This window comes from Morone saxatilis, unplaced genomic scaffold (genome assembly GCF_004916995.1).
Source record: "Morone saxatilis isolate NCDOM2014 unplaced genomic scaffold, NCSU_SB_2.0 Contig0, whole genome shotgun sequence".
Lineage (NCBI taxonomy): Eukaryota > Metazoa > Chordata > Actinopteri > Moronidae > Morone > Morone saxatilis.
The window spans coordinates 15,299,423-15,326,372 of record NW_023339650.1 but is presented as its reverse complement, the minus strand read 5'-3'; the positions used below and the strand labels follow the sequence as shown (position 1 = coordinate 15,326,372).

The 26,950-nt window shown below is 39.6% G+C and overlaps 1 protein-coding gene across 2 annotated transcripts in view; it reads right to left on the bottom strand.

The window, feature by feature from the left end:
- nrbp2b (nuclear receptor binding protein 2b) overlaps nt 1–26,457 on the bottom strand; it is a 35,193-nt gene extending 8,736 nt beyond the window's left edge. The window contains exon 1 of one of the 2 annotated variants that reach the window (XM_035680856.1): nt 25,737–26,457. In XM_035680856.1, coding sequence (XP_035536749.1) covers nt 25,737–25,856 — 120 coding nt within the window. In that variant the 5' untranslated portion in view covers nt 25,857–26,457. The remainder of the gene's footprint in view (nt 1–25,736) is intronic. The other variant, XM_035680938.1, reaches the window with a different exon arrangement.
- Between the last annotated feature and the right edge of the window lie 493 nt (nt 26,458–26,950).

The following is a 26,950-nucleotide window of genomic DNA, read 5'->3' as shown; positions in this document are numbered from 1 at the left end:
TAAAGCATGACTGAAATGATTAGACGTCACCCCTGCTGCGACTTTAAAATCTGCTAAAAGCTCCACATAATCCATTCACAGCGATCTGACAATAGCAGCTCCATTAATGAAGTTAAATCTACTGTCTATAAGGCATCATTTCTATATAAAACTCCATTAAATTCAGTTTTCCATCCATTACTGGATGAGGAGGCATAGATGGAAGATAATTCCCTGTACTGAGGCTATGCTGAATGCTGCCAGCCAGCTTTAAACATGATGATGAAGAGTAAAGAGGGGCCATAGGATGAGCAGCAGCTTCTGTAAAGAGGGAAGAGATGGATTAACACAAGGGAGAGAGGGAGAAGTGAGGGCATTGTGGATGAAGGATTTAGAGAGATAAGGCATGGGACAACAAGATGGAGGAGGTGGCACCAAAGAACTACAGAGAAAAGAAATAAGCAGAGTGGAGTGAAGAGGCAGTGGCTGGGTCTATAATCGGGAAGAGGAAGAGAGCTCCGGGGCTCCATCAGCGTTTATGCAACAGCGGCAAAGAGCTAAAGACTGCTCATCACAGGATATTGCTGCCTCAGCTGTGTTGACCCCATGAAACCTCCTGATATTTTTATGAAGCAGAAGTTGTGGTGCAGTAAGTAGAGAGACTGGATCAGGGGGTTAAAAGTCCATCGTTAATACGTGTTAACTATGATGCAAGACCTTGAATTCTGATCTAATCCTGCATCTTGTGAAATGAATGAAGAGTTTGGTGTCATTTCCAGAGGAATGCAGTTTGAAAACACCAGGATATTACAAGATTGAGCTGTTAGTAATTCAACTCCAGGACCCTGACCTCTAAAGTATTAGCTCTGTGGTTATAGAGGGAACATAAAATCAATGATCTTGATGACCCCGAACTGAAAACTATAAATCAGTGGATCTTTTTTTGCTTAGTTTAGATTTTAGTCTTTCCCACCCTCTCTCTTGTGCTTTCTCTTTTTCTTTGAATTGCACAGTCTGCTAAAAGCTTTGTTTCCATTCAAAATCCTGCGGTTGCCTACTGCTGTTGACTGATTTTATCATGTGCACAAACAGCTGCAGAAGCAAAGGACACTGCCTCTCCTTCATTGTCCATAACAGGACTGTAGGCGTGCTCCTTTTGCTTTTGTAAAGTGCTGCAATGATGGAGTTAAATGTATCCAAAACTAAAGAAATAATTCGCGATTTTAGAGATATCTGGTCACATAGAGCGTTATACATGACTGTCAACTCTTACAAATACTCTTACTAGACAGTAATCATGAGTCAGTAGTTCAATTATTCTTCAGTTCATTTTTGAACTGAAGAATAATTGAACATCAATATTTTAGAGTTTGAGAATATCAATGTTTGAGAATCTATTGACCTTTACTTTTATTTTCAACAGCAAATTGAAGAAAAGTGACAATCTGTTCCAAGATTATCGGCATCAGACAGGGAGATCTGTAGGATCTGTTCTTTTTGTGTCCATCAAATGATCAGGAAATCAATGTTTGTATTGATCGAAGCTTCCCGACCACATCTTAGCAAGTGAATTCTCATTTAGGACGTCACTATGCTCGACCCGCCTGTAGAAGTTCTTTAGCTCTTTATCCCACCTTCCAAATGTCTTTCATAGAAGATACATGTAATCTGGGCTGTGCTCAGAAGCACACCTGACACTCCTCTATCATCATCATCATGTCTGTGGTGTTAAAAAGTAGTCTCTTCACACTGGAAGCGAGGAACTACAGAAAAGCTACCCTAGTGAGCGATCTAATTTAAAGCTCCTTAGAAAAAGTAGTTCAAACTAACACTGACAATGTACATGTGATACCATAACAAAATATAATACACAAGCCAGCAATATTGCCACTCAGTTACAATGTTTTTACAAAAACATAAAAAGCCCTACTATTCAAGCAAACATAGTTCACGACTAAAAAGCTAGTCAGTGTCATATAATAGGTTAAGTACAGTCAGGGCGATTCTTCCCAGGCTGAGATTCAGGAGGTTTACCTTGATGGCAGTGTGTGAGCAACATCTGCCCTTCTGCACAATGCAAAGTTCAAGTGCATGGTGGTGGCTGCCCAATGATTGCATTGCCTGGGCAAGGCTTCACAGTGGTCAGGATGAAAGATGAAAGGGTACGGGGCTGGTCAAAGCGGGTTATAGTGCAGTAGAGAACAAAATAAATAATCATTCCTTTACTTTAAAGGCCCAAATTGTTTGTAGTTTCAGTAGCTAAATACACAAAAAATGGCAAAAAAGCAACTACTTAACTCACTATGTAAATATGAATGTAGTTGAACTACCAGCAAGCTACTGCAAAATATAATTAAACTACTACATTAACTGCATGTAGTTTACTCCTCCCCAACACTGCTGAAATGTCAGCTGGGCGTATGTGATAAACAGCTGAGAACTGACACCGAGTTTGATGACGGGGTAGCAACTGAACAACTATTATTTGTGCTCCTCTCTGCACCTAAATGACTATGTATTACTGCTAAATGCTGACCATTGATATATTCTACAGGGCTCTACTTGTACCACGTTCATGACATCATCATCTGAGACTCGGTGATGAATGGAGTCAGAGAAGTTCTTTATGCATCCGGCTCCACAGGAGGAGGTTTGTTAACCGAACCATACAAACAGCAATCAGAGCAACCACAAAAAGCTGCTAGAAACACTCAGATTTTATATTCTGACTTTTTGAATTAAACCAGCCTCAAGATAAAAGAAATGTTCCACCGAATGTTTTTTAGTCACTGCGGTTTGTTTATTGCTCAACCTACAGTACAGTGCAGCTGCAAAGCTCTCTGCAGGGTTTTATTTACAGGCAGCAAAGGAAACACATAATCTCACTACTCCCACTGTACAAGAGATGATAATCTGATTACTGGTGTTACAGAGCTGGAACACAACGCTCCGACAGAGGGAATTCCTTCGCTTTAACAGCCATCAGGAGGGGATCATGTTCATTTCCCTCTAGCGTCTGGGCTCGGCTGTTGTTTATTTTCACTAGATGTTGAGAAACACTCGGTCCCCAGTCCCACCGTCTACGTCCCAGGGGTTTTGTTGCTTGGTCGTGGTAGCGTGAGACCCGTAAACAACACACTGGATGCTCGGCTTCGATTGGCTGCTGGGCGGGAGGTGGGTTTAGGGTGTGGAAAGAGACTTGAGGATCGTGTGTTCATGTCATAACAATGTTTGTGAACATCTGAACTGGGTAAAACCGGATCTTGAAGGCTGACATACTAACCTCTTATTACCTCGCCACACAGTTTATTCTTGTGCTTTTCTCTCTCACATCAGGGTGTTTTTTTTGGTATTATATTCTCTTTATTTTGATTTGTAAAGGAAAAATACTACTTCAGACTCTTACTTACAGCGCATCACATTGCCATAGTTAAACAACTGCTAACAGCTACAGGTACTGTGTACATCAGCATTACGTAGCTCTCACTTAAGGGCATTTTATGCAATATAATCTACAAAGTAAGAAAGTTAATCAACCAAATAAATCTCCACAGGTACAAATCTCATCTTTCATTGGTGTCCTGATTCTCTATCACATCCTTACTGATCTGCACCACAATGCACTGGTATGCCAAGTCTTTTATATTAGTAGAAGAAATACATTTTGCACTCAATGAACCAGCAAGTTCAAAATGTATTAGCACGACAAGATCTATTTCATGCCTTTATTAGAGATACGACAAGAGAGATTTGAAAGAAAATGAGGAGAAAGAGAGAGTGATAGGGAGAAAAGGAGAGAAAGAATCACATGCAAAAAATGTCCCTAGCCAGACTGGATCCGGGGGAGTGGCAGCTCATGGTCTGCACATTTAAGGTCCTTCCACGGAGGCCGCACTGTTGAACCACCATGTTTCTACAGAAGCCCAGAATAGACAAATTAAACGCAGCTTTAGATTCACATTTTTTCTGGGTTTCACTGCAACAGTAGTTTCTCCTAGATGCCTTGAAGGCTGTGCTGTATTAAATTGGTTGCAATCTGAAACTTCATGGCTAGATGCCACTAAATCCTGCACTCTGGTCCTTTAAAAGAGAATTTTGGGCTGGTGGCGTTGGTATTTAAACACATGTAACAACAGAAGAAACGTTTTTGTCATATATTCTAAAACAAGTAAATAATACAGACAGGCCAAAAATAATCAGATTTTATATTTTCTTTGAACCATTTTGGCTAAAACACTGTGAAGTGCACACTCACAATTAAGTATGAAGGCTTTGCTGATACATGTTTATATTTTGCTCCCCTGCACAAAAAATAGAATTAAAGGAGTTATTCTGAAAAAATCTGTCCGTATTATTCTCAAACTTGTATGTCTTACTCTAAGTTGCCAGTTTATTACAGTAAGTAATGCACATTGTAATACAACAGCCTGGTGTTGATTCAGCTGTAGGATCATTTTGGAAGCTGTAGATAAATGAGACTTGAAGCTAAGATCCAAGTGGAAGAAATCCACAGCAAATCTTCGCCTCTACAACATGATTACAAACGTCGGCTAGACAGTTTTTGTCCCCAGAATCAGAGTTGGATCTCTTCTACATTTGGCACTGGTCCAGCAAATTATCTCAAAATTAGAAAAGGTGAGTGACAAGTCAGCCAGAGGGAGGATTAGCAGAGAGAGCACTAAACTACAGTACGGCAGCTCTTTCAGTGCAATTCTCCCCGCAGAGGCATCTTATATGAAAGAGTGTCTTTGTCTGAGACTGTGTGTGGGTCCTCACAGTGACAAAGAGCTTTGTCTCCTACGTCCGTATCTCGCCTCATACCTCGACGATGAACTGATACACCACACCACATTAATATTCAATCGGTAGGTTCTGTAGAGCAGAGGCTACACCCAAGTAATCTGCAATAGACTTTACTAGATGTTAGGTGTGTATTGTATGTAAATGAGTGCGGGCTTCTTCTTTGTGGTTCCTCTCTCAAAGATTTCAGTGGCATCAAAGCGGAGCCGGATCAAAGAGTTGTGGAAAGAGAGAGAAAAGAGGCAGAGAAAATTATTTCTAACTCTGCAGTGTGGATTTGTGAATCAGGGAAAAACATGCAACCTCTTCAATACAAACATGCTGATAGATACTGTATATCCCAGTATTAAGTATTTGATGTAAGTGTTTTATATCTTATAATTAAATAACCATCCCTATTTATTTCCTTCTTGTTTCAACTGCAAAAATATATATGTAATATATATTATATTCCTCCTTTTGCTGGGGACCCCATATAAGCCACCCTTGTTGAAAACAACTGTCTGGTGATTTTGTGCTGCACTTCCATAAAGTTAGGGGACTCACAAGAGATAGATTAAAAACGTGTGGTGAAAACTGAGGCAACTCTGGATCCCACATTTCCCATAATGCAACTGAACAGCATTTTCCTTCAGACCCTCTGTGCCTCCTAAATGCCAACACTTCCAGTTTATAATACATACTTCAACATTTTGAAGTCTCTAGCTAAGACAGCCCTGGTGACATTATCAGGGTTATTTCAGCCCCCTCTCTAACCACAGAGGACTTATACAACTGCTTTCTCGTGTGTATAGTACTCCTCAAGACAAGTAAACTGAACTTTATGAGTAAAATTGGTGTAGTGTCGCTTTAAGGCTGAACCATAACCATTAATTTATCCTTACCTACATTTCATTTTTTAATCTTTAACCACTATTCTGTTACACAAGCGAGCAAATACCAGTCAGTCAGTCAGTCAGTCAGTCAGCGTCCGGTCAGTGTCGGGGCCTCCGAGCCTCTGACCGTCTGCTGACCTTCACCAGCTAAACAAGCGGCTCTACCGTCCACCTCTCACATCTCTCTCTTTCACTCTCGCCCCAGGATGTCACATGTGCAGCACACAATCAGGTCAGCGTCTCGGATATTGTGTGAGTGTGTGTGTGTCCGGTCAGCGTGAAGAATAACGTGTGGCACCAGCCGTGACAAGTCAAGCAGAGGACAGACAGGAAATGTGCAACTCAACCATCTACGCTCCTAATTAGATGACAGCGCATGTCTACTTGAGAGATTGTTTTAATCATCGGACAGAAGGAGGTTTTCTCAATTTAATTCCCTTCATATCCCACATTATCTAAATGAAACTACTTGATTTTCCAGAGCGCAACAAGGTTTCGACCTCTTTGAAAGGACGCACAAGGTCACCCGGGCTCATGAGCAGATATCAGACAGATCAGCTCCCCATCACGTCTCACTTATTCATTTTGTCGTGGAGCAGTTAAAGCTCCCCGCTAAGAGGAATGTAGGACAGCAAGGCGGGTTATCAGAGCAGATGGATACAGAGAGGCGAGCAGCTGCAAAATAAACAGAAACAGGACACAATATAGTCAAAACACGGTGAAAGGCTGGGAAGTTATTCAGCCTCTTTCATGAAGCTCTGCTGATAATTCAAAATGAGAAAAGAAGAATTTCATGTCCTATTGTGCTGTAAAAGTATGACTCATTTTAATAAAAAGGCTTGGATAAAATCAAATCAGTCCTTCTTACAAAAACTCCACAAATGGAGTTAGCCTTGACCAAGTCTAGCACTTTTTTTACGTATCTGGGACACAAATTGTGAGGGCTTCACAAAAGATTACAAAAGATTTCCGCAGATGCTGTGATTTAATTTAATTTTAACATCTGGTTTTGCAGTGTTTCAGTCTGTGTTTCAGTCTGTACCGGGGCTGCAAGATTACACTAGCCACGCTGTTCTCACTCCCATTGTCATAGTGACAAAGCTGCAGATTTATAAGGCCAGCGAGAGAGAGATGGCAAAACCACAACTGCATTCAAGAAGTAAGAAGCTGCTCTGACTGGGATGTGATAAGCATGGGAAGTGTTGGGCAGCCATTACGTAAAGCTTTACCCATTAACAGTGATTTCTCTAAATGTAGGACTAATGAGGCTGGTGAATATGAACTCCGTGTGTTATATACTGCATACATGAGTGATAGTGTTGTTTTCACACCAATTTACACTGCAAGAGATGTTAATTGGAAATCTTTGAGTCTAGGGTTGGATTTCAACAGCATTTTATTAAACACAAACTCTTAAAAAACGCCCTAATAATTTAGCTTTCAATAATTTTAAGTACCATCCCAGCCCTTAGTTTTCATACGGACAATAAAACAATAACTTTCTTTGATACCTTAGTTCCAAGAATATAGACCCATTTATTTACAAAAAGTCACTCCAATATCTCTCAAAAAGGGATTTCCCCCCCCCCCATTAAACGTCATATTTTCAACCGGCCATATACGAGGCTATTTTGTTGAACCACACTGAGGTGGATCTTGCTATGTCATTATTCTACGTCACAGCAATACATTCATTTCCAATGACTTATAATGCCATTTTAATCAACTATGCCTTTTCCCATTAAGTAACTTACTATTTCAGAGCTAAAACTCAAAATGCACTTTCAAATACTTTCTGTAAAACTAAAACTGGATATTGTTTAAAATATTCGAGACTCCTGACAATGTCTACTTTCAGTATAAATACTAAAACTGTAAAATTTTTAATACCTTATTTAAATATACAGCGCCGTCTATTTACAGAGCCCCTTTTTTAACTCACAAAATATGCCAAACTTTTCCATGCACATGTATAATGCTGGATTTAATATTTTATATTAATAAAGCTTTTGATATTTGACCATTTTCAATATGTTTTTTTGCCTTTACACACTGGACAGGTCAAGATAAGAAAGGGGGGAGAGAGAGGGGATGAGCTGCAGTAAGGACTCTACCAGGTGAGATACCAGGGCGCCCTGATATGGACATATTTTTGTTAAAACTTCAAAAAACATTCCTGGATATATTACATATTTGTTATTTAGCTTAATTGCTGCCTGGATGTTTTGTGCACTGCACTCTGTGTCTGAAGCGGAACCAATTAATTTTACAATGAATTGAAAAAACAATAGCTTAAAAAGCTTGTTTTGCACAACCAACAGTTCCAAATCCAAAAATATTCAATTTACAATCACATTAAAGAGGACAAAAACCCCATCAGATACTCATATTTGAGATACTGGAAACAGGAGGATTTTCTCAATAAATGACAGTGATTAATCCGTTGCTAACAGTTCATTTTCTGTTGCTTGGCTAATTCCCAAACATTTCAGCACTAATAAAATCTAATTCTACTTGAGTCAGAGCATCACACCGATTAATCTTTTGCAAATTACTGCTCCTGTACAGCATTCATTTGTGCACGTCAAACCTCTGGACCTTCCTGGAGCCGTGGAGTCAGTGAGCTGAAAATGCCCCACTGCCCTTTCAGCACACACGCCCATCCATTTCAACCAGTCAAACATTCCTGTGTTTGAGTGGAAAGAAAAAGCACAAGGTCCTGGCACTCATGGGGCATTTTATCTGCAAAACTACAGATGTGTGTTTACTCATTTCCCTGCTCAACCTCACAAGACAGAGAAGATAAGATTAATTTTCCTGCTGTTAAAAAACCCAGACATTGCTTCGACTAGAAGCAAGTTTACAAATTAGAAATTCAGTAGCCGATGACGGATGATGGAATTCTGTTTCATTCATGAGTAAGATGCGTATGTCTCTGTTAATCTAGCATGAAAAATATGAGTAGTAGGCCTCATCTGATAAGCATATGAACCAGCATCTTGGCTCAGAGACTATCAGGAGAGAAAAGGAAAGGCCTACGTGGGTGAAATAACACCCTGTTTTATCACACCTCAGCAACCACGCAGCTCTGTGTTTGCCTGTACTTTTCTGTGAGAGGTTAAATCTGCACAAAGTAGCAAGATAAATCATTATCTGGCTCTGTTATCATTGCAGCATTCTCTGTTCTGGCTTTTTTCCCCCTCTTTAAACAATCGCTGGAAGTTATCGTAACATTGCAGTCATTTAGAGTTTATCTGATGAGAGTTACGCTGATTTTACAGGACAAGATGTGAGAGGGGAAGGTACGCAACAAAGGTTGCTCACAATGTCACAAGCGCAACTGATAATAATTTTTCTGCTGCTGCTGTACAAAGCTTAAAGGTAGTTTTTTGCATGTGTTTTATCCCTGCGCATGTATTTTATCTTTAAATCCTCAAATATTAGATGCAATTAGACTATAAGACTACTGGAATTCACATTGTATGAAATTACAATGTGAAAACAATAGGACAATGTGAAAGGTGTCGCTCATAGTGATGAATGTAATGAATTATCACCTGAATCTGCAGCTCCCCTTCTTTATAGTGAGTTTCAACTCATTGTTTGGCAGCCGTTTTCAGAGAAAAAGCTTTAAAACTAACTCCCTGGTCAGCTCCAAACGGCAGACAAGACACAACATAAAGAAACAACAATTCTTTCTATGGCTTTACTCTACTGCAATTTTATCTATCGATATGTTCACCAACAGCGACAGATTACTGGAAAGAAGCAGCAATCTGAATCTTGATATATCGAGATTTTGTGTATCTAATATGTTGATATCATGTTGTTTTTATGCATCCCTTTGTCAGCCCCTTCACACTGTAATTTGTGCTCATTAATAGGTAAATATATATGTATTAGTTGTATATATGGTACGTATGTATATAAAGGCTTCTCATGTCAACACCAAAAGCATCAAATCATTTGTCTTGTGTAAAACCTGAAAAATACAATCTATTAAATTACTTAGTTCAGGTGGGAATTATCTGAATCGTGCCAATTATTTGTGCTTCCTTTCACATTAATCCTGAAAATGATTCAACCTTCAGTGCTCAAATTAAATTTTATGCCTGAATAAAACATTCAAGTTAAAGTTGGGATAAATATGTTTTATCGTGTGGTGAGGCTTCCCTTCTGCCCCCATGGGGGAGTCCAAGGTTAACAAGGTTTAGCCTGTTGTGCGTGTAATTTTCAATAAAGCAAACAGAGCTCAGATTAAAAGGGGGTCCGGCCTCGTTAGAATCCTATAGAGCAGCAAGGCTCTGCAGTCGCCACATAAATGAATTTGTGCGGGGAAGAAAAGCGATTACCACACATCCTTTTTCTATAATTTCTATCTATTCTGACTCGAATCATCTATTTTTAAAACCAAAGGGAAGCTGTTGATGGTAAAAAAAAAGAAAAATCCTGACAGCAGCCACTTATGCTTAAAGGCATTTTGTCAATTTCTGGGTTAATGCTGCAGCGATAAATCAATCAGATACGCTGAAACAGTCTGACCCTCATACTAACATTTTATCTCACTATCTGTCCTGCAGCAGCAACAACATGTAGGAAAATTCCATCAGACCAACATCCTTACATAACCATGCAGTGATTACCCTGATTCACTAATTTCCCAGCTCCTGCAGAGTTAGACATTGAAGCTGAGTCATAATTGTAGAAAATCTGTAGGAACCATCAATGGCTTTCCTCTGTCTCGAGACTGATTGATGACACAGCTGCTTATCATACTCACAATTCATGTCACATTCACACAGGTTTTTCAACAATTTGACCTCTCTGCTACCGTCAGGTAAAATTGCTTTTTTCTCCCCAACTAAAATCCCACTTATAAACTTGTGAATGACGTTTCCTTTCCAGCCTCTGCTTTGAGCAGGAAGATGCTCTTTAAATACTGGCCCAGAACCAGTGTCTGGCCTTGCAGACTCCCAGACTCTGACTCAAGTCCAGGATGGCTCTGGGCTTTTCCCACGGTGAAAACAGCAAATTCTTTATGCATATTTTCCCTCAGTCTGTGTTCAGTGATGGAATGAAGTGCATTTACTCAAGTAGTAGTTCAGTAAACTCACCTGCGCCAGATGTTTTATCAAAAATATTTGGCATGTGATTGGATGAACCATCTTTCTATCACCGTCTACAATGGGCGAACTTCAACCAATTAGATCAACAAACCATATAATGTGGTCAAACTTCAAACCAAAGCCAGTCGGGAGAAGAAAGAAAACATCTTTTCCATCAAGAGAAGCCTTCAGAGCAATTTTTGCTCTTTTTCAATGAAGAAATAGTCTGCAGTTCCTTTTTAGAAATATGTTTTGGGACTTTTATTGCCTTTAATTGATAGTGACAGCTGAAAGACGAATGCAACTGGTGAGATCTGTGAGAATTATAAAACTGTAAAATCTGTAGGCTGTAAAAACCAAAACAACAAGCTGAAAGACACTAAAATGCCTTATTGGGCTTAGGGGTAACAGCAGAGTCAGGTGATAATTATCTGTGGGTTCATCACCACTTCACGTTACACAGTTATTGGAGAAATATCAAAAAATATATTGATCATAGCAGCTTTAAGTAAGATTTGAAATTCAGGACTTCAAAAACTATACTTCTTCATTCTATGTATGATGATGTGCTTCCATCTGTTTATAATCACACCACCACTAATGATTTATATTCAGAAAGTAAGAAGGAAACACTGATATTTGAGCCTTGTTCTTTACTGGCCACAGAAATGTCTGTTGTGAAAGTACTGTTTCATTCCTCATTTAAAACTCGAAGCCCTGGCACTTGATGGCGCCAATTAAACATTTGTGAGGTTGCATTGCTCGGGTCTGGGGTGGACATTAAAAGAGGGCTTCTGATTCGCTGAGGCTTGAAAAGTCCAAGCTCCATTTTGATTACAATTACTTAGTTTAATCCACAAACTCACTAACTTATCCAGAATTTTTGCACCAAAGAAAGACTTTCAAAGAGAAAAGAGGGTTTACAAAAACAAGGAGTGTTTTGCAATCGTTCACAAACGGTCCAGTTCTTGGAAGCAGCGGTTCTAACTAGGCTGTGTGTGTGTGTGTGTGTGTGTGTGTGTTTGCCTCAACCTGAAACTGGCCTCCTTCCCGTTTCTGTAAAAACATGTGCAATTGACTGTGTTCTTGGAGAAGCTTAACAGGGTCTGGCAGAGTCCCCCCGAGTATTAAAGTTCTCCATAAAGCGGGGTAATTTCTGCCCACTGGATTACCCAATTCATGCTTGTAAATCCACACACACTGCTTGCTTCATTGCTACTACAACCCCAGCGGAAGAGCAATATGTTATGTGAGCTCCAGTGGCTACACCCCCCCCTTTCCGCATCTCCAGCAGAGGTTACTGCAGTACAGTTTTCCAGCAAGAAAAAGAGGTGACTCAGGGTAAAACCTCAAAAGACTTGGCAAACAGTGCAAAGGCATATTGAGTATTTGCCACAGTAGCCGGCCAGCAGCAGTTAAAAGCTTGGTTTGAGCGCAGCAACGGTGCATTTGTGTATGTTGGGAATGACATAAGCTTGTAACACTCCCTTTGCTGGAGGCAGGAGCAGGAAAACAACATTGTCAAGCAGAAGAAACCACTTAAGAGTTTCTCTCTTGCAGCTATTGTTTCGTTTATAGGCCTCAATTAGTCAAGTGGCTGATATTGAACTTGTTAGGAAAGCCCCATGTGGGGAGAAACAGAAGGCTAAAAGAAAGTAGATAGGAATAAGAAAATGGAGCAGAAAGAGTTGTGTTTATCATGTGGCGTTTATCTTCCAGGGGGATTAAGCTGAGTAGTGAAAGTCAACCTGAGCTGGCTCTTCAGCACGTGTTCAAACAAAAGCCTGTTGGCAGACATGCATGGAGAAGGAGAGCTGCTTTCTTTTTTTTTGTGCCTGTTACTCTTACGTAACGTTACAGACAAGGCTCAATAGGAGTGTCTGTGAAAGCACCACCAGGGGGGTTATAGTGCATTTACCACTGTTTCTGCCTAAAACATCAGGCATAACAATGTGGGTTGTCATCAACAGGGCCAGAGACTGGATTTTAAAAACACTGCTGTAAAAGCAGGTGTTCAGGCCTAAAGATAAAGGCAGTAAAATTAATGTAAAGTACAAAAATCTGTAAAATGTTCTTAACTTTGCATTTTTCTTAATGTTTAACTAATTGAATTGTTCTATTTTCACCTTTTTTTTTTATTTAAAAACAGCTGTGTGCGCCTAGATTTCCTCCACTCCTTCAGGAATAGAGCTAGCCTGGTTTCCAATTATCTGCTCACACATCAGATTTTTTGCAGCAATTCAAATGAGTCAGTTGTTTGTGCTTATTGAGGGCTGAAAGACAAAGCACAGTTCTGAAGGTGGGATAAGAGTGACATAGCTGGACAGGCTGTTTTAAGTCGACATGAGACAAAAGAACAACTCCTAAAATCAACATATTTCTTTGACCAACATGACAAACATAAACGGCTCCTACCAAACACATCTGTAATTTAAAATTATACAGTACATTAGTCCGCTTTAATCCTAAAAAGAAATACAGAGGACATGACCTCTATGTCTTCAATGGCATACAGCCCCTGATCATCCCTGTGTAGCACAGGGTGGGGCGCTTTCATTCATTGGCTCCATATTTAATTCATTAGGCATGTTCCTGATTGATGGCCACTGGGACATGCTTCTAATTCAACAGTGGCTCTTGCATGAGAGTAACCTGCTTTACTTTCAGCCGTCTGAGCCGCATAAACAACACAGACATTCAAATTCTGAATGCAAATTAGATCGCGTCTGCCACACAGGGACAACAGCAGATTTATGAGGGAGTGGAAGTGTGATTTCAGCGTGTGAAGCACAAGATAGATGTTATTTCAGCTCAGGGAGAGAAGAGCTGCAGATAAACGATGAGGCCTCAAGCAACAACACTGGACTAAACATTCATACAGCTCAGGGACTGGTGGTTTTGTTCATCATGTATATTTTATGAAGGGCTGTGTGTTCATGCTGCATCTTCATTTTCAAAAAATCACAAATGGTTTGTATTAATTTGATAGATTACCACCCGAGATGTGAGTGCAGCAGTTTGTGTGTGTTTAAGCAAGTGTAGAATTTATTGCGGTTTTCCCACAGTCATCTTATTATTGCTTTAGGGACTGTATATAAATGATTAGGGAGGAGGGAGGTTCAGAAAAGGAGGAGGGTTTCTTCTTTTTGGGGGGGCTGTCTAATGCCATATTCACGCCAAATTAGGTGTTACGGAGATTAGCGCTGGGTTTTGCAGGGGTGTGTAACGTAACATTTATTTCTCTGACTCACCTTCTCTCTCTTTTTAAGTCTCTCTTTCTCTCGGCCACCACAGTGCGGCGTCTGGTTGCTTTTCTCCAAGAATTGATTCTGTTTCAACTTTTCACCACAGGTCCGCTGCCATTTTTGAAGGCATCCCCTGCAGACCCCACTGCTGCAGACTATACCCACTCAAATAAATGGAAGGACCGACGTTTTCACACTGCAACGCCTAATTGAGTCTGAATACAGCCTATATTTGGGGGAGAGGGCACCTGATTTGTGACTTTACTACAACAGCTAGCAAAAGATCCAGTGTGTAGGATTTAGTGGCATCTAGCAGTGTCATTACTCCCTCGCTTCTCCCTCTATTTCCAAATGCAAAGGAGAGCCTACAGTGGTGGTTCAACATGGCGGACTCCATGGAAGGCGACCCACAGCACTACTGCAAACACAGTAATGCATATTATATTCCATTGTGCCAATATATCCTGCTAAATCTTACACACTGGACCTTCAAATATCAATGTTCCTCCACAAGGTCTTTTGTCCCAACGCCCCCCTTTTTTATGTGCATATTTGACATATAAACAAATATATCCATATTTGGTTTCAAAGGTCAATTTATGAGCCGTTGGTGTTGAAGTTCAGAGGAATGAAACAACACTTTGAAATCTGCGCACGCAGAGTTTTCATATCAGCTGGTCAAAAGCTCCCTTTGAAGCCGTAAAACCATGTATATAGGTAACGTTAGGTAGTATCCCTCTTTTTAGGGGGGGGTTTTTTTTTGGAGGTAAGGGGAGGGGGGGGGGGGCCCAAAACTCTTTTTTTTAATTTGGTCTTTTTCCTGTTGGCAAAAAATAAAATGCCCTGCCAATCTGTGGCAGGGGGGGCAGGTGGGGTGGAGGGTGGAGTGGTGGAGCCCCCCCCCCTCTCTTATTAGTCTTATTCCTCTTGAAGCAGTTTTGTAGGGTTTGTGTATTGAGAGAACACCAAATTGCACTAAAAAAAAAAAAAGCAATCATGTGTAACTTCTTTTTTTTTTATATCTTAAACAAAACTAGAGACATAAAAAAATAGCAACACCAAATAAATTAAAATAAGAATCAATTTACAAATATATCTACTAAAATTAGCTATAACTGTGAAAACAAAAAAAAACACTATTATAAAAATACAAAGCAATAATGCACCACTCAGACAAAATATATAATAAGAGAATCAGCAAGACACATTATATAAGAGTAGATAAGAAACAAGATAGGAAAAGATGAACCTCAACAAAATGACTTATAAATTAAAAACTTCAAAATTAACAAAATAAACATAACAAGAACTAGACAGCGCCCAAGAACTATATAATTATTAATAAACCATAAATGTATAATTTGCATACAGAAATCAACAAAGAATAACAAATTTAAAAAAAGTAACATAGAATCGATTAACGGGAAAATAAATTCCCAAAAATATCAGGTATATGTTACCCCAGATCAAAAAAGGTAAAAATTATATAAAAAAATTATATATAAAGCGCCCCCCAAGTGGATTAAACCAGACGGACACAACTTTTGTTTTTATAATAATGTTCCTGTCTCTCCTCTTTTTTTTATCTCAGATATTTTCTTCTTCATGTGCGTTCATTTTATTTTTATTTTTTAGTTGCATTAGGTAAAAATTTTCTTTTTTTATATTATTTTGTTTTTTTTATTCTTTATTTTTAAGGTATTGAAGATTTAAAGTATGCACCTGAGCCACATCACACCACAGACAAAAAGACACAACATAAGAGTTAGAAATTAGGGATGGATACAATGTGGACAAAAGTATAAGGGTGGTTTCAATTAAGCTAGACAAAAAAATATTAGAGTGAAAAAAACATGAAAGCATACTAAAAATCATAATATATTATATATTATATTAATAAAAAGTTCTTACCCAAAATTACCAAAATAAAATTAAACCCAATTTTTTATCTTATTTTATCTAATATCCCTATCCTTTTTCGGGGGGAGGGGCAGTGTGTTCGCGGGGGTGTTCCAAGAGGGTATTTTTCCTTGTTTTTATATTTTTATTATATAATTCCTTATTTTTTTAAAAAGATATAAATATAAAATATAAAAAAGGAGGATACGGGAGGTGGTTGTTGGAGAGGGGGGAAGGGGGGTGGGGTAATTATCCAAACAAAACTCCCCCCCCCCACCCCCCATTCCCCCCCACGGTTATTATGTTATATATATTTCTTAAAATTTGATTTGTCTATGATATATGCTGTCTATAATTGTAACAGCATAATATATATGACCAGAAAATGAAATTATATTTTTATTTCCTTTTCTTAATAGTTATGGCTTTTATTATTTTTTCCAATGTTTAGCTAATCTTTAATTTTTTATTGGTTTGGCGCGGGGGGGGTACCCTCCTCTCCACAGACCTATATAGTTAATTATAAATAACATATATTAAATAAAAAAAATTTATTATTTCTCTATTTTATTTATTTTTCAATTCTTGGGTTTTTGGTTCATTCTCCTTAGATGTACAGAAATACTGATTCTCCCTGTTTCATTTTTTGACTCTATTTCCAACGCGCAAAAAAAGAATAATTTTTTATTGTTTTTATGTTTTTTTTTTATTCAAACGAGAAATATATAAAGAAGTATTACAGTATGAAAAATATAATTCGCGTGGAAAAAATTGTGTTGGTTATAATTTGTATATATTTTTTTGTTTTTTTTCTGTTAACGAGAGATTGAATAAAAATGATGGCAATATATTGCAGTAAATATGCCAAAACAAAAAAAAAGTAACTGTTACGAACTATGATGTTTCGGGGAGAGGAAGGGCCTCAAATAGAAATTATTCCAAAGAAGTTAAATACCCAAAAATGAATATATATAAGATTAAATCTACAAAGTAATATATATTACAAAAACCAAAATGAATCCAAAAAAGAGGTTGAGCCCCCAATACGAAACTGAACCATGAAATCATGAGTATATAAGAGACAAATGTGAATAGAATAAGAGATGCACAAAAGGCATTCCAAACATACCCAAGAAGGCGTATTAAATATGTAATTATGAAAATGAAATCTGTTTTTACCTATGTACTCTAGGGCGCGAAGAATTCCACAATCCAAGAAGATTCCATCATGCAAGACCATTATACCCAACCAGACTGAGACCACCCAAAATCCCCCCGGCCTCACGCTCCCCATCTCACCCAACTTCCCCACCAGCGTGAAAGAAAACCACTGGAAAAACAACCAAATTCAACAAGTCAAATCAGAGAGACCAAAAAACGCAAAAGTCCAAATAACACCACCAAAGCAAGAATACAAATCATGAAAAAAAACTAAAATAACGTCAACCCGACCCTCGCCTCGCACGACCCCATCGCGCGAGCACCGCCTACAAACCTCACGCTTGACAACCCACCCTCCTCTCCCGCTTCCTTTCCTCGTCAACCCTGCCAGCCCAACACCACGAACAAAAATAAGAAAACAGTAAATAAAACACATAGAAAACCTCCTCCCCATGAGGCGTGGTGGGGGAAGTCTGGGGGGGGGGATGGGGATAATGACTTTTATTCTTTTTTCTAGGTACCAAACAGAAAACAGCAGCTAGTTTGGAGAAAAATGGGCTTTGTAGCTCGTATTGTAGAACATGACTAGTTCTTTTAGGGCTGTTCGATTAGGGCAAAAATAATCAGACTCATTGACACAAAAGGGTTTCCAAACAGCTGTATAGCTTTTATCTTTCTTGTTGACCAACAGTCATCTTTGGCTTGAGCTGAACAGGCCACAAAAGGAAAGTGGTGCTCTGGATATATAATGCAAGACAAAACAATTGTTTTATCTCAATTATCTTGTTTTCATAATCGTTGGAAGCCAAAATTGTAATTGAAAATAAACTGTGATTAATCACCCACCAACTTCTTTGGGGGTATTTCTCATTTTTCATTGTCTAATTTAATTAAATTTAATTTAATTTGACATTTTGAGCTCAGCAGAGAAAACCCAGATCAGATAATGGACTTTGGTAAATGTCCAGATTTGATGTCAATCTGAGATCCTAAAAGCAATAGCTCCTTTCAAGACTCACAATTCAGCACAAATGAATCGCAGAAGAGGGAAGGAGACAACTTCTTTCAGTGACAGTAGCTGCAAAAAAACTCTGTGGACGTCAACTTTCATTTATCACACTTAACACGATGTAGACAAACTATGTAAACTGTGCATCTCTATTTTAATTAGCTTTATTCATTGTATTAGTGATAGTATTGGATTAAATCGCACTGAACTGCCGCTTGGTCAATTTGCAGCAATTCAGGCACCAGTTTGTTGACACTTTTGCCGCTCTTTGCCCCAAGTGGGAGAGAAATTCCTCATCTCTCCTACTTACATCTGAGTGGTTGATGTTGTACAGTACAATGTGGACGTGGTTTAAGGGAACAAGGGAACAAGTTGAAGTATTTCAAGGACACAAATTAAAAGAAGGGAATGCAATGAGCGAGGAGTGTGTGACGTACATGAGTTAGCAATTTGAGGCCATAAACTAATAATCTGTGAGAACAATTGATCTACTTAGCTCTGCAAACAGACTGCAAGATTCTGCCTGGAAATTTTTACCAGTGCCACTCAGCGGCATGAAGACTACAGCCTGCTCCTTCCTTCCCCTCCTCTGTTCACCTTCATTTAAAGTTCAAATGTCAGCTGCAGCTACCACACTTACTCTCAAATGAACTCCTGGAATGCACTCAATATCACAAGCCGATGATAACGCTGGACGTCTACCTGAGGTCGGGCATTTCCCTCAAGCTATTAGCTGGAGGTTAGTAATAATTTCCTTGTCTAGATGCTGACCAATGAGTAACCAGCAGCTAAAACCCTCCTGCAGGTGCTACACAAGTGCTGCTAGCTGCTGTTTTGTATAAACAGGGCTCCTCCATGCACGGGTGCCTGTGCAGCAATAGCAGCATGTGAACATCAGAAAGTATTCAGCTTTTCCCGAGAGTAGGAGCAGTTTCTCCTTTCTTTCTGTGCTTACAAGTACAAAGGACAACAATTAGCTCATGTGAACAACAGTGTGGCACCATTCATTCGCAATTTCATTTTAAACACCCCCGCTGACTGAGAGCTGCGTAGTGACAAAAGAGCAGTAAATTGTCGAACATCCAGGCTGTAAAACACAGTGTGTCATCACGCGTGAGAAGGTTAATTACATACTGCTGTTAAATCATTCGTTGGTCCAGAGAAGGTGGAGCTGTATGTTATTCCCACACAGATGGGCAAGTTCAACTGGGATAGCCTTTTATAAACAGTCACACAGATGAAATTATACTTCCTACTCACTCACACACACACACACACACACACACACACACACACACACACACCTGTACAAACATGCCTCACATATTTTACTGTGAGTAGGTGAGTTTGTATGTTTGGTATTTGTGTTTAGAATTCATTTTAGAAGTAAGTTTTTAATTTCTCATGTCAATTTGGTAATTTCCTTTTCTGATTACTTTCATAAATAATTTTCTCGAATCACGAGTTCAAGCATCTACAGCTCTTGCTCAGCAACTAACACTGCTTTATTAAGGCCCAGAGGGCTTTGTGCTGAATGCTAAGTCTGCCATTGCTAACAAATGGACAGTGCTGGTGTTTTGGGCAGTTTAAAGTTACAAAGCTGAGGGCTGAACAGGGAATTGTGATTAGTTTGCAGGTATTTAACAGTGTTAGATGAGGTCAGTGATGATACATAGGTTTTTTTTTTTAAATATTACAATTCCTCCTGAGGGGACTGCCATTGTTGTGAAGGAAATTTCAAAGGCAATCCATCCAATACTTGTTCAGACACTTCACTCAAAACCACAAGTCATTCATCATCTGGGGACCCACGAATGTCTGTACAGAAGACTCTGACCTGTTGGTGGTGCTTCATAAAAAGTCAGGGGATCACCAAAATCAGTGGGATTCATCCTCCAGTGACCATTAATGTCCTTTCATGGCAATCCATCAAATAGTTGCTGAGATATTTCAGTCTGGACTGAAGCGGCGGACAGACCGACCAACAGACAGAGCGACACTGCTGTCCTTAGAGGCCTGCCGCTAGAGTGGCTAAAAAGTAGTGTAAAAATCAATGGACTAAACTGCACAAATCATTATTTTTGTATTCTAGGAATGAATGGGTGTGAATGTGTTTCCTAGTAAAGCCTTGAGCAACAGGTTGGGAGCAGCGCCGTTGGTAGAGATTGTTAACAGGTGGATCAAAGCTGACTGTCCCTGCTCTGTTTCCCCTCCAGGGAAATCTGAGTGGATGTCATTCCTCATAGGGCAGCTGTCAGACCAGCAATGTCTGCACTGCTGGATTATTACAGAATGTAAATCATTAGGAGGATCCCCTCAGGACAGGCAGCACTTACTGCAAGCCGCAACTTGACATGGGCCTATGAGGGGCAATGCTCTGTGCTGAGGGCGGGTTTGCTCCATTAAATGTCTTTACAACCTGAAAAACATTCAGAAACTGCACAACATACATCATAGATACTGTCAGGTTAAGATTTTTGACCGTGATCAAATGATCCCAACGTCTGTGGCACGTATCACATAAGGTGATCATTAGAAAATTAGGTAACAATTCATTTTGATATTCCATTCTCTGTTTAAAGTAATTTAACAAGCAAAAATGCCAAAAATTCACTGTTCCAGGTTCTAAAATGTAGTTATTTGTTGCTTTTCTCTGTTTTATATCCTTGTAAATTGAATATATTTTGATTTTGGACGATTAATGAGACAAAACTTCAATACAAAGACATAACTTTGGTAGAAAGAAACAAGACAGACTTTTTTTGACATCCTACGTCACTTGTGTCAGCAGCTGTATGAAAGACAAGTTTAATTTTTACACATAACACAATGTTTTATGAGCGTGGCTCTATCTACTCACTAAACTGACCAGTAGATGAGTCAGGATCTGGGCGGTGTGCAGTTCCACCTCTGCTACACAATTTCCTGGGAGAAACCCTGAATATCAACAAATAATTACATGATAAACGATACTGCTGTAATCAATACAGGCCTTTTTTCACAGCACAACAATGGCTCTGTTCTATTCATGCGAGTCAGAATGCACAATACCAGGACCCTGAAACCACAGCAGTTAAATGGAATTCAGCCATTATTAATTATATTATTTACACCTGTGTTTTTCTTACTGTGACATGTCAAAATGTCTCTTGTGAAAAAGACCTATTGGGATGTAATTTTTAACATATTGCTCACTCCTTATGTGCCAGTGCCTCCAGTTTTCTCAACCCTGACACATGCATGTGATCGCTGACACATGTATGGGATTTCGGTTAACATTCAAGTGCAGAAAGCAGCATCTTCCCATCACGTTCAACCTCACATATTCATCTGTGCTTGTGAATTAACACCATGACAAATTGCTGCAGTCTTGCCCGTCCCAGGCTGCCTCATTTTCATCTCTATGTGAGCAGATGGAGGCAGGTCCTTGAAATAGAAGATGGAGCAATTACTGGAATGAGTACTGTGCTGCTTGTGCACCACCGCATGGATGTGGGTGTGGACTCACTTCAGGAGGTCTACTATGCTGCAATATAGAGTAAAGATCACAGGAGGGGGGGGCGGGGTTAATCTTCTGTCCAGGCTGGACTGTGATAAAAGAGCCCAGTGTGACAGGTTGGGGTGGACTGTGTCCCTTTGGTGGATGTAACTCCCTCTGTGCTGTTACAGCAATCACTCTTTAGAGCACACAGTGGGGCCCCCCCTCGGACAGTCCCTCCAGGAAGTTGAGATCACAACAAATTCAACCAATCTTTGTGAATTCTGTGTGACTTTGCTATTTTGTCCAATCACAGCAATTCTTCTGCATCATCACCAGTCAATACGCCACCAAACTACTATTTTACTCTCACTGTTGCCAGGGATTTTTAATGAATTATACAAAAACAATCACAACTATTTCTGCACTTTTCACTTTCTCACGCAACATACATCGCAGTCTTTTAGAAAAGCTGCCATTAAATCAGGCATTTATGACCGCAACTATCTATAGTTAAAAAGATAAGATAATTTAAAAAGCTGGTGAAATCCTGGAGGGAAAATCAGAAATAATAATATTCTCACGTGTATGTGTATGTCACACTGCGAACAATTGTCCACCCATTTAAATTTATGTGGAAAGAAAATAATTTGATAAACCACCAACTTCTGTTTAATTAATTTCTCGGGTCATTTCGTGGTGTGACTTCAGGGAATGTTTTCTGTTGCTTTTCACACAAACATCAGAGCCAGAAAGGATTTTCTCACCAATAAACCACAATGAGAAAGAAGGCTTTACAGTTGTTATGTTTCAGCTCACACTGTTGTGCTTTCCAATCACACCAACACCACTCAGGAAAAAAAAAATCAATGCTGAGTTGTGTTGAGTCAAGAGGGATGAACTGACTTTGAAGGCAACACGTTCATCCAGTTTAAAAAATGTAAAACGAATCCCGCCTGCATGTCTGCTGAGAAAACAAGGCAACAATGTGCTGGCCATGTGACTGTGTTTATTTTAATGCCTGAGCTGAATAACAGATACGGCAGCGTGTATCCTGAACTTTCACCCACTGACTTATTTACTCTTCATGTACGTTTTTTCTTCATGTACATTTCAAACCCACCGCTCAAGACACACCCAGACCTGTAGGATGGAAGGAGACATCCAACACGTACGCATCAAAACAAGTTTGCACTGAAACATGTTTTTTGATGATTTCATGTAACTACTGTGATGTTAAGAGTCTGTATGATGTCACAGAATCTGTCAACAGCAGCTCTGGTTTTAACTTGTCGGAGCAGTAAGTGCTTCAGCTTGTCCCCGCAGAGAAGATGTGTCACATGGGTTCATTCTGTTTGTGACAGTCTGGATCAAACATGTATAGACGCTGAAACCTGGCAACAGAGACGAATGCTTTGCCTCTTGTTTCCCGTCATTAAAAAAAAAGAAGCCTCTTCAGTGCTAAGTGTGCACGATCACTGGGTGAGCTATGTCAAGGTGAGCATTTAAGTGAAAGCCTTCATGATAAAAGATTCATTAACAAAAATGTTGGTTGTTTAAAGTCATTCATCAAGTAAAAATGCCAAACATGCCCTTGTTCCAACGTCTCCATAGTGACGATTTGCTGCTTTTCTTAAGTTATATGTGACAGTAAACCGTTTAATAAAATATTTTTGGGCTTTTGGGGTTGTTCTACAGGGAAAATAAGCAGTTTTATGACTTAAAGTTGTACTTTCTGGTACATTTTTCACCGTTTTCTGAGATTTCACAGATTTGATTTTTTAATAATCAAGAAAATAATCATTACTTGCAACGTTTAAGTAGTGTATCATTATGTGATTATTAGTCGTTTGAGCTAAAAGTTAAAAAATAAAAAAATTTATGAAGCAAAAACGCTTAAAAAATGTGGTTACAGGTTTTCAAATGTGAGGATTTTGTCTGCATTATGTCATTCTAAAAACTGAATACTGAATTTTTTTTGATTGGTTGGACAAATGAGCAATTTGAAGACAGCACCTGGAGGTTTAGGGTCTTCTGATGGCCGTTTTAGTCAATTACCAAAGATTGACATAAAATTGACACATTAAATGATTCCAAGCAAACTTAAACAGTAAATATATACTGTTATATAACTAAATATATAAATAAATATATAAAGTGGAGCTACAAATTTTTGTGCCGACATCAGGAAATTATTCCTTATTAACTATTACAGTTAGACCACTCTAACACCCTACGTCGTAGAGCCCGACACATATTGATATTCAAATATGTTTTTTTTTACTATAGCAACCAGCCTTGAATGACTGCTGCTCTCAGTGGAGGGTTAATGGAAATGTGACAGTAGGCCAGAAAACATACAGATGGGTAATCAATGAGTGGAAAAACACCAGGGTGTGAGCATTTGCGTGTGTCGTGCATGAATGATGCTCAAACGCACACACAGTGAGGTCAGGTGGGTTGTGGCGTGCAGGGGACACTGTGTGTGTTCAAGAGATAACCTTCAACTTAAATTCTCAGCCTTATCTGCAGCTGTAGGAGGAGGCAACACCCACTGCTTCACAATTGCTGAGCCACTCAGATCAGATGTCTCTTCTCTCTAAAAATAAGTGAACTTTTGGGTAAATGTCTTACATATTCCTCACATGGAGCATGTGGAAAGGCTCCGGTCTCAACAAGGCCGCTGATACGTTGAATGTCAGAGAACGCCGTGCTGCCTTTTATGTCTTTGATGTTGACATGAAACAAACATGAGATTATTTATGGGAGAAGTCGCTTCAAGCTAGGCCAATGAGTTATTTATCTGTAGTGGTGCTAATGTATTATCTGGACGGACACAAATATAGCAGTAAGGGCCCGTTCAATAATATTAAAAGCAGAACGAGTTATCCTGTAATTATTTCTTTCACAAACACAGAAGCCTTTAAATGAGGTTGTCTGAACCTTCTCTGGTGCTGCAACAGGAAATTTGATCAGCAAATACCCATTAATCATGAAAGCAATGTTTGTTTCTGCCTTTATATGATAGGACAGCTTAAGATGGGGAGAGAGAGAGGGGACAGCAGAGGGCCAGAGGTCAGACTTTATCCCGGGCTGCTGCAGTAAGTACTCAGCGTTGGTACATGGGGCATGGGACCAACAAGCTACCAGGGCGCCCTAAAACCTATTGATCAATCAAAAATGTACATTTCTGGGTTGCAGGTTCTAAATTGTGTGAATTTTCTTTAGTGATAGTAAACTTTGGACCCTCAGTCAGTCAAATAACAATTTTAAAAAGAAGCATTTCACTGTTTTCTGACATTTTGTGTTTTAGATTAAATGGAATTATCAAGATAATAACAGGCAGAAATATCAATAATTGATTAATAGTTTGTTCTAGGGCTGCAGCTAACAATTATTTTCATTATTTGTTTTGACTGTTTTTTTGTTTAATTGATTCATTCAGCCTATAAAATGTGGTAAACATCACCAACCACCTTCATATTGGCTGTCCAAAACCTCAATATACCCACTTTACAATGATATAAAAGCAAAAAAATATACTGACATTTAACAGTATGAGCAAATGTTTTTGACCTTTTAGCTTTAAAAGTGACTCAAATAGTCGCCAGTTGACTATTTTATTAATTTCTATAATTGATTAGATGCCCTTTAATTTGAATAAAGCAATATTTTTCCTGCTATACCTGCATGTTCTTTATGGTACAACATGTAATTCAAGCTTCAATCCTGGTTATAAACTGAAGGAGTCAGACTTGTTTACACGCCCTCGGTGTGTTAGTGTGATTTGCAACCCTGAATTAGGAGTCAAGAGTACATCATTAAGTCCAGGTCCCGGAGTTCAGTGTCAGGATCAACAGAAATCCTCCAGGCAAAGAAGAGGTGAGGAGGTGGGGTGAAATAACCAAACTATTCCTGTCCCACTGAAACAGACTAAGTGGGCTAAGCAGATCAACGCATATGTCACTGTGGCAGGTTTATGGTGGGATGGTGCAAAAAAATAAATAAATAAAACACCATTGGGCAATAAAAAACCTCGGCCTGGCTCAAGAATTGCGTAACAGAGGATGTCCAGCGTGACCAAAAGAGGGTTACTTCATTGATTTATATCCTGATCGAGGATGCATTTTAAAGAAAACACACACACACACACACACACACACACACATTCAACCACCAACCAACCTGCTCTTTACGCTTCTGCCAGCGACCACACGGGCTCTCCTCCAAGATCTCACTCTCATCCTCGCTCTCCTCTTCCTTCCCCTCCGATCCTGATTTCCTCTCCGGGACGGACATCGTCATTTTCACGCCGTATATTTCCAGATTTCCCACTCCACTGAGCTTCCCTTTCCCCCTCCTGAATGCTCTGTTGTGTGCTTGTTGTTGTCGGATCAGACTAGACGAGGAGCGGTAGCGCAGACTGTCCGCCGCTCGTCTGCGCAGTGAAGAAACTCCCCCACCAACCAACACCAACACCAACACCCCCCCAGACGACACCAGCCGCTCACAAACCCTCTTGGCGCTCAAAACATCCTGCAGGGAAACATGGATATTGCTTCAGAGTGGCACTCCTCAGTCAGTCACCACACCTCCTTCAGATAAAAAGCTGCAGCGCATTGAGAGGGCAGAAACTGAACGGGGTGGAAAAATATACCCCAGACTTCATGCGCCCTGTCGGCTGCATGCAAAACAACAAAGCTTGCGAAATCCTTTCTTTACACCGAACCAGAGAGGAAAGGCTCAGTCGTTGAGGCAAAATGATCCACTGCTCGACCCCCCCTCAGCCACCACCAGATGTCTGTTTTTACAGCACAGAGTTCATTTTTCGACCATCTTCCACACGCGTCATTGTCGGTGTTGCTGGATCTGACGCCGTGGGCTCCTGACGGGCACGGTGCGGAGACAGATGGAGTACCGTAAGGTGCCCAGTATGTGCGCACAGTGGATGTGGGTGGCACAGAAAGAAAACTGAGCCTGTCTGGAAGCTGTAGTGAAAAAAAGAGAGGGGGCACAATGAGTAAAAGTGTGTCTCAAATTTAAAATAAGAAAACAAAAAGTGCAGGTTCTTGGCGGTACAATATAAACAATTAAGTCAGTGTAATAAATGAATGTCAGAAAACAACATTAAATGTTATAAAAAATAGCTGTTAACTGTAATTTCATAGCTGAGATCCATGGGCAGATTATGAGTTGATGGGCTCCTGGACACAGAAACATAAAAAGGCCCCCCACCCAGAGTTAGACACCCAACTACTACATAATGTTTGTAGTTATTTTGCATGTTTTTGTTGTCATTTTGCATCTTTTTTGTTAATTTTGTGTCCCTTTCTAGTCATTCTGCTTACTTTTTCTGACTTTGACTTGACTTGCCAACCAGAAATGTCAACAGTCATTGC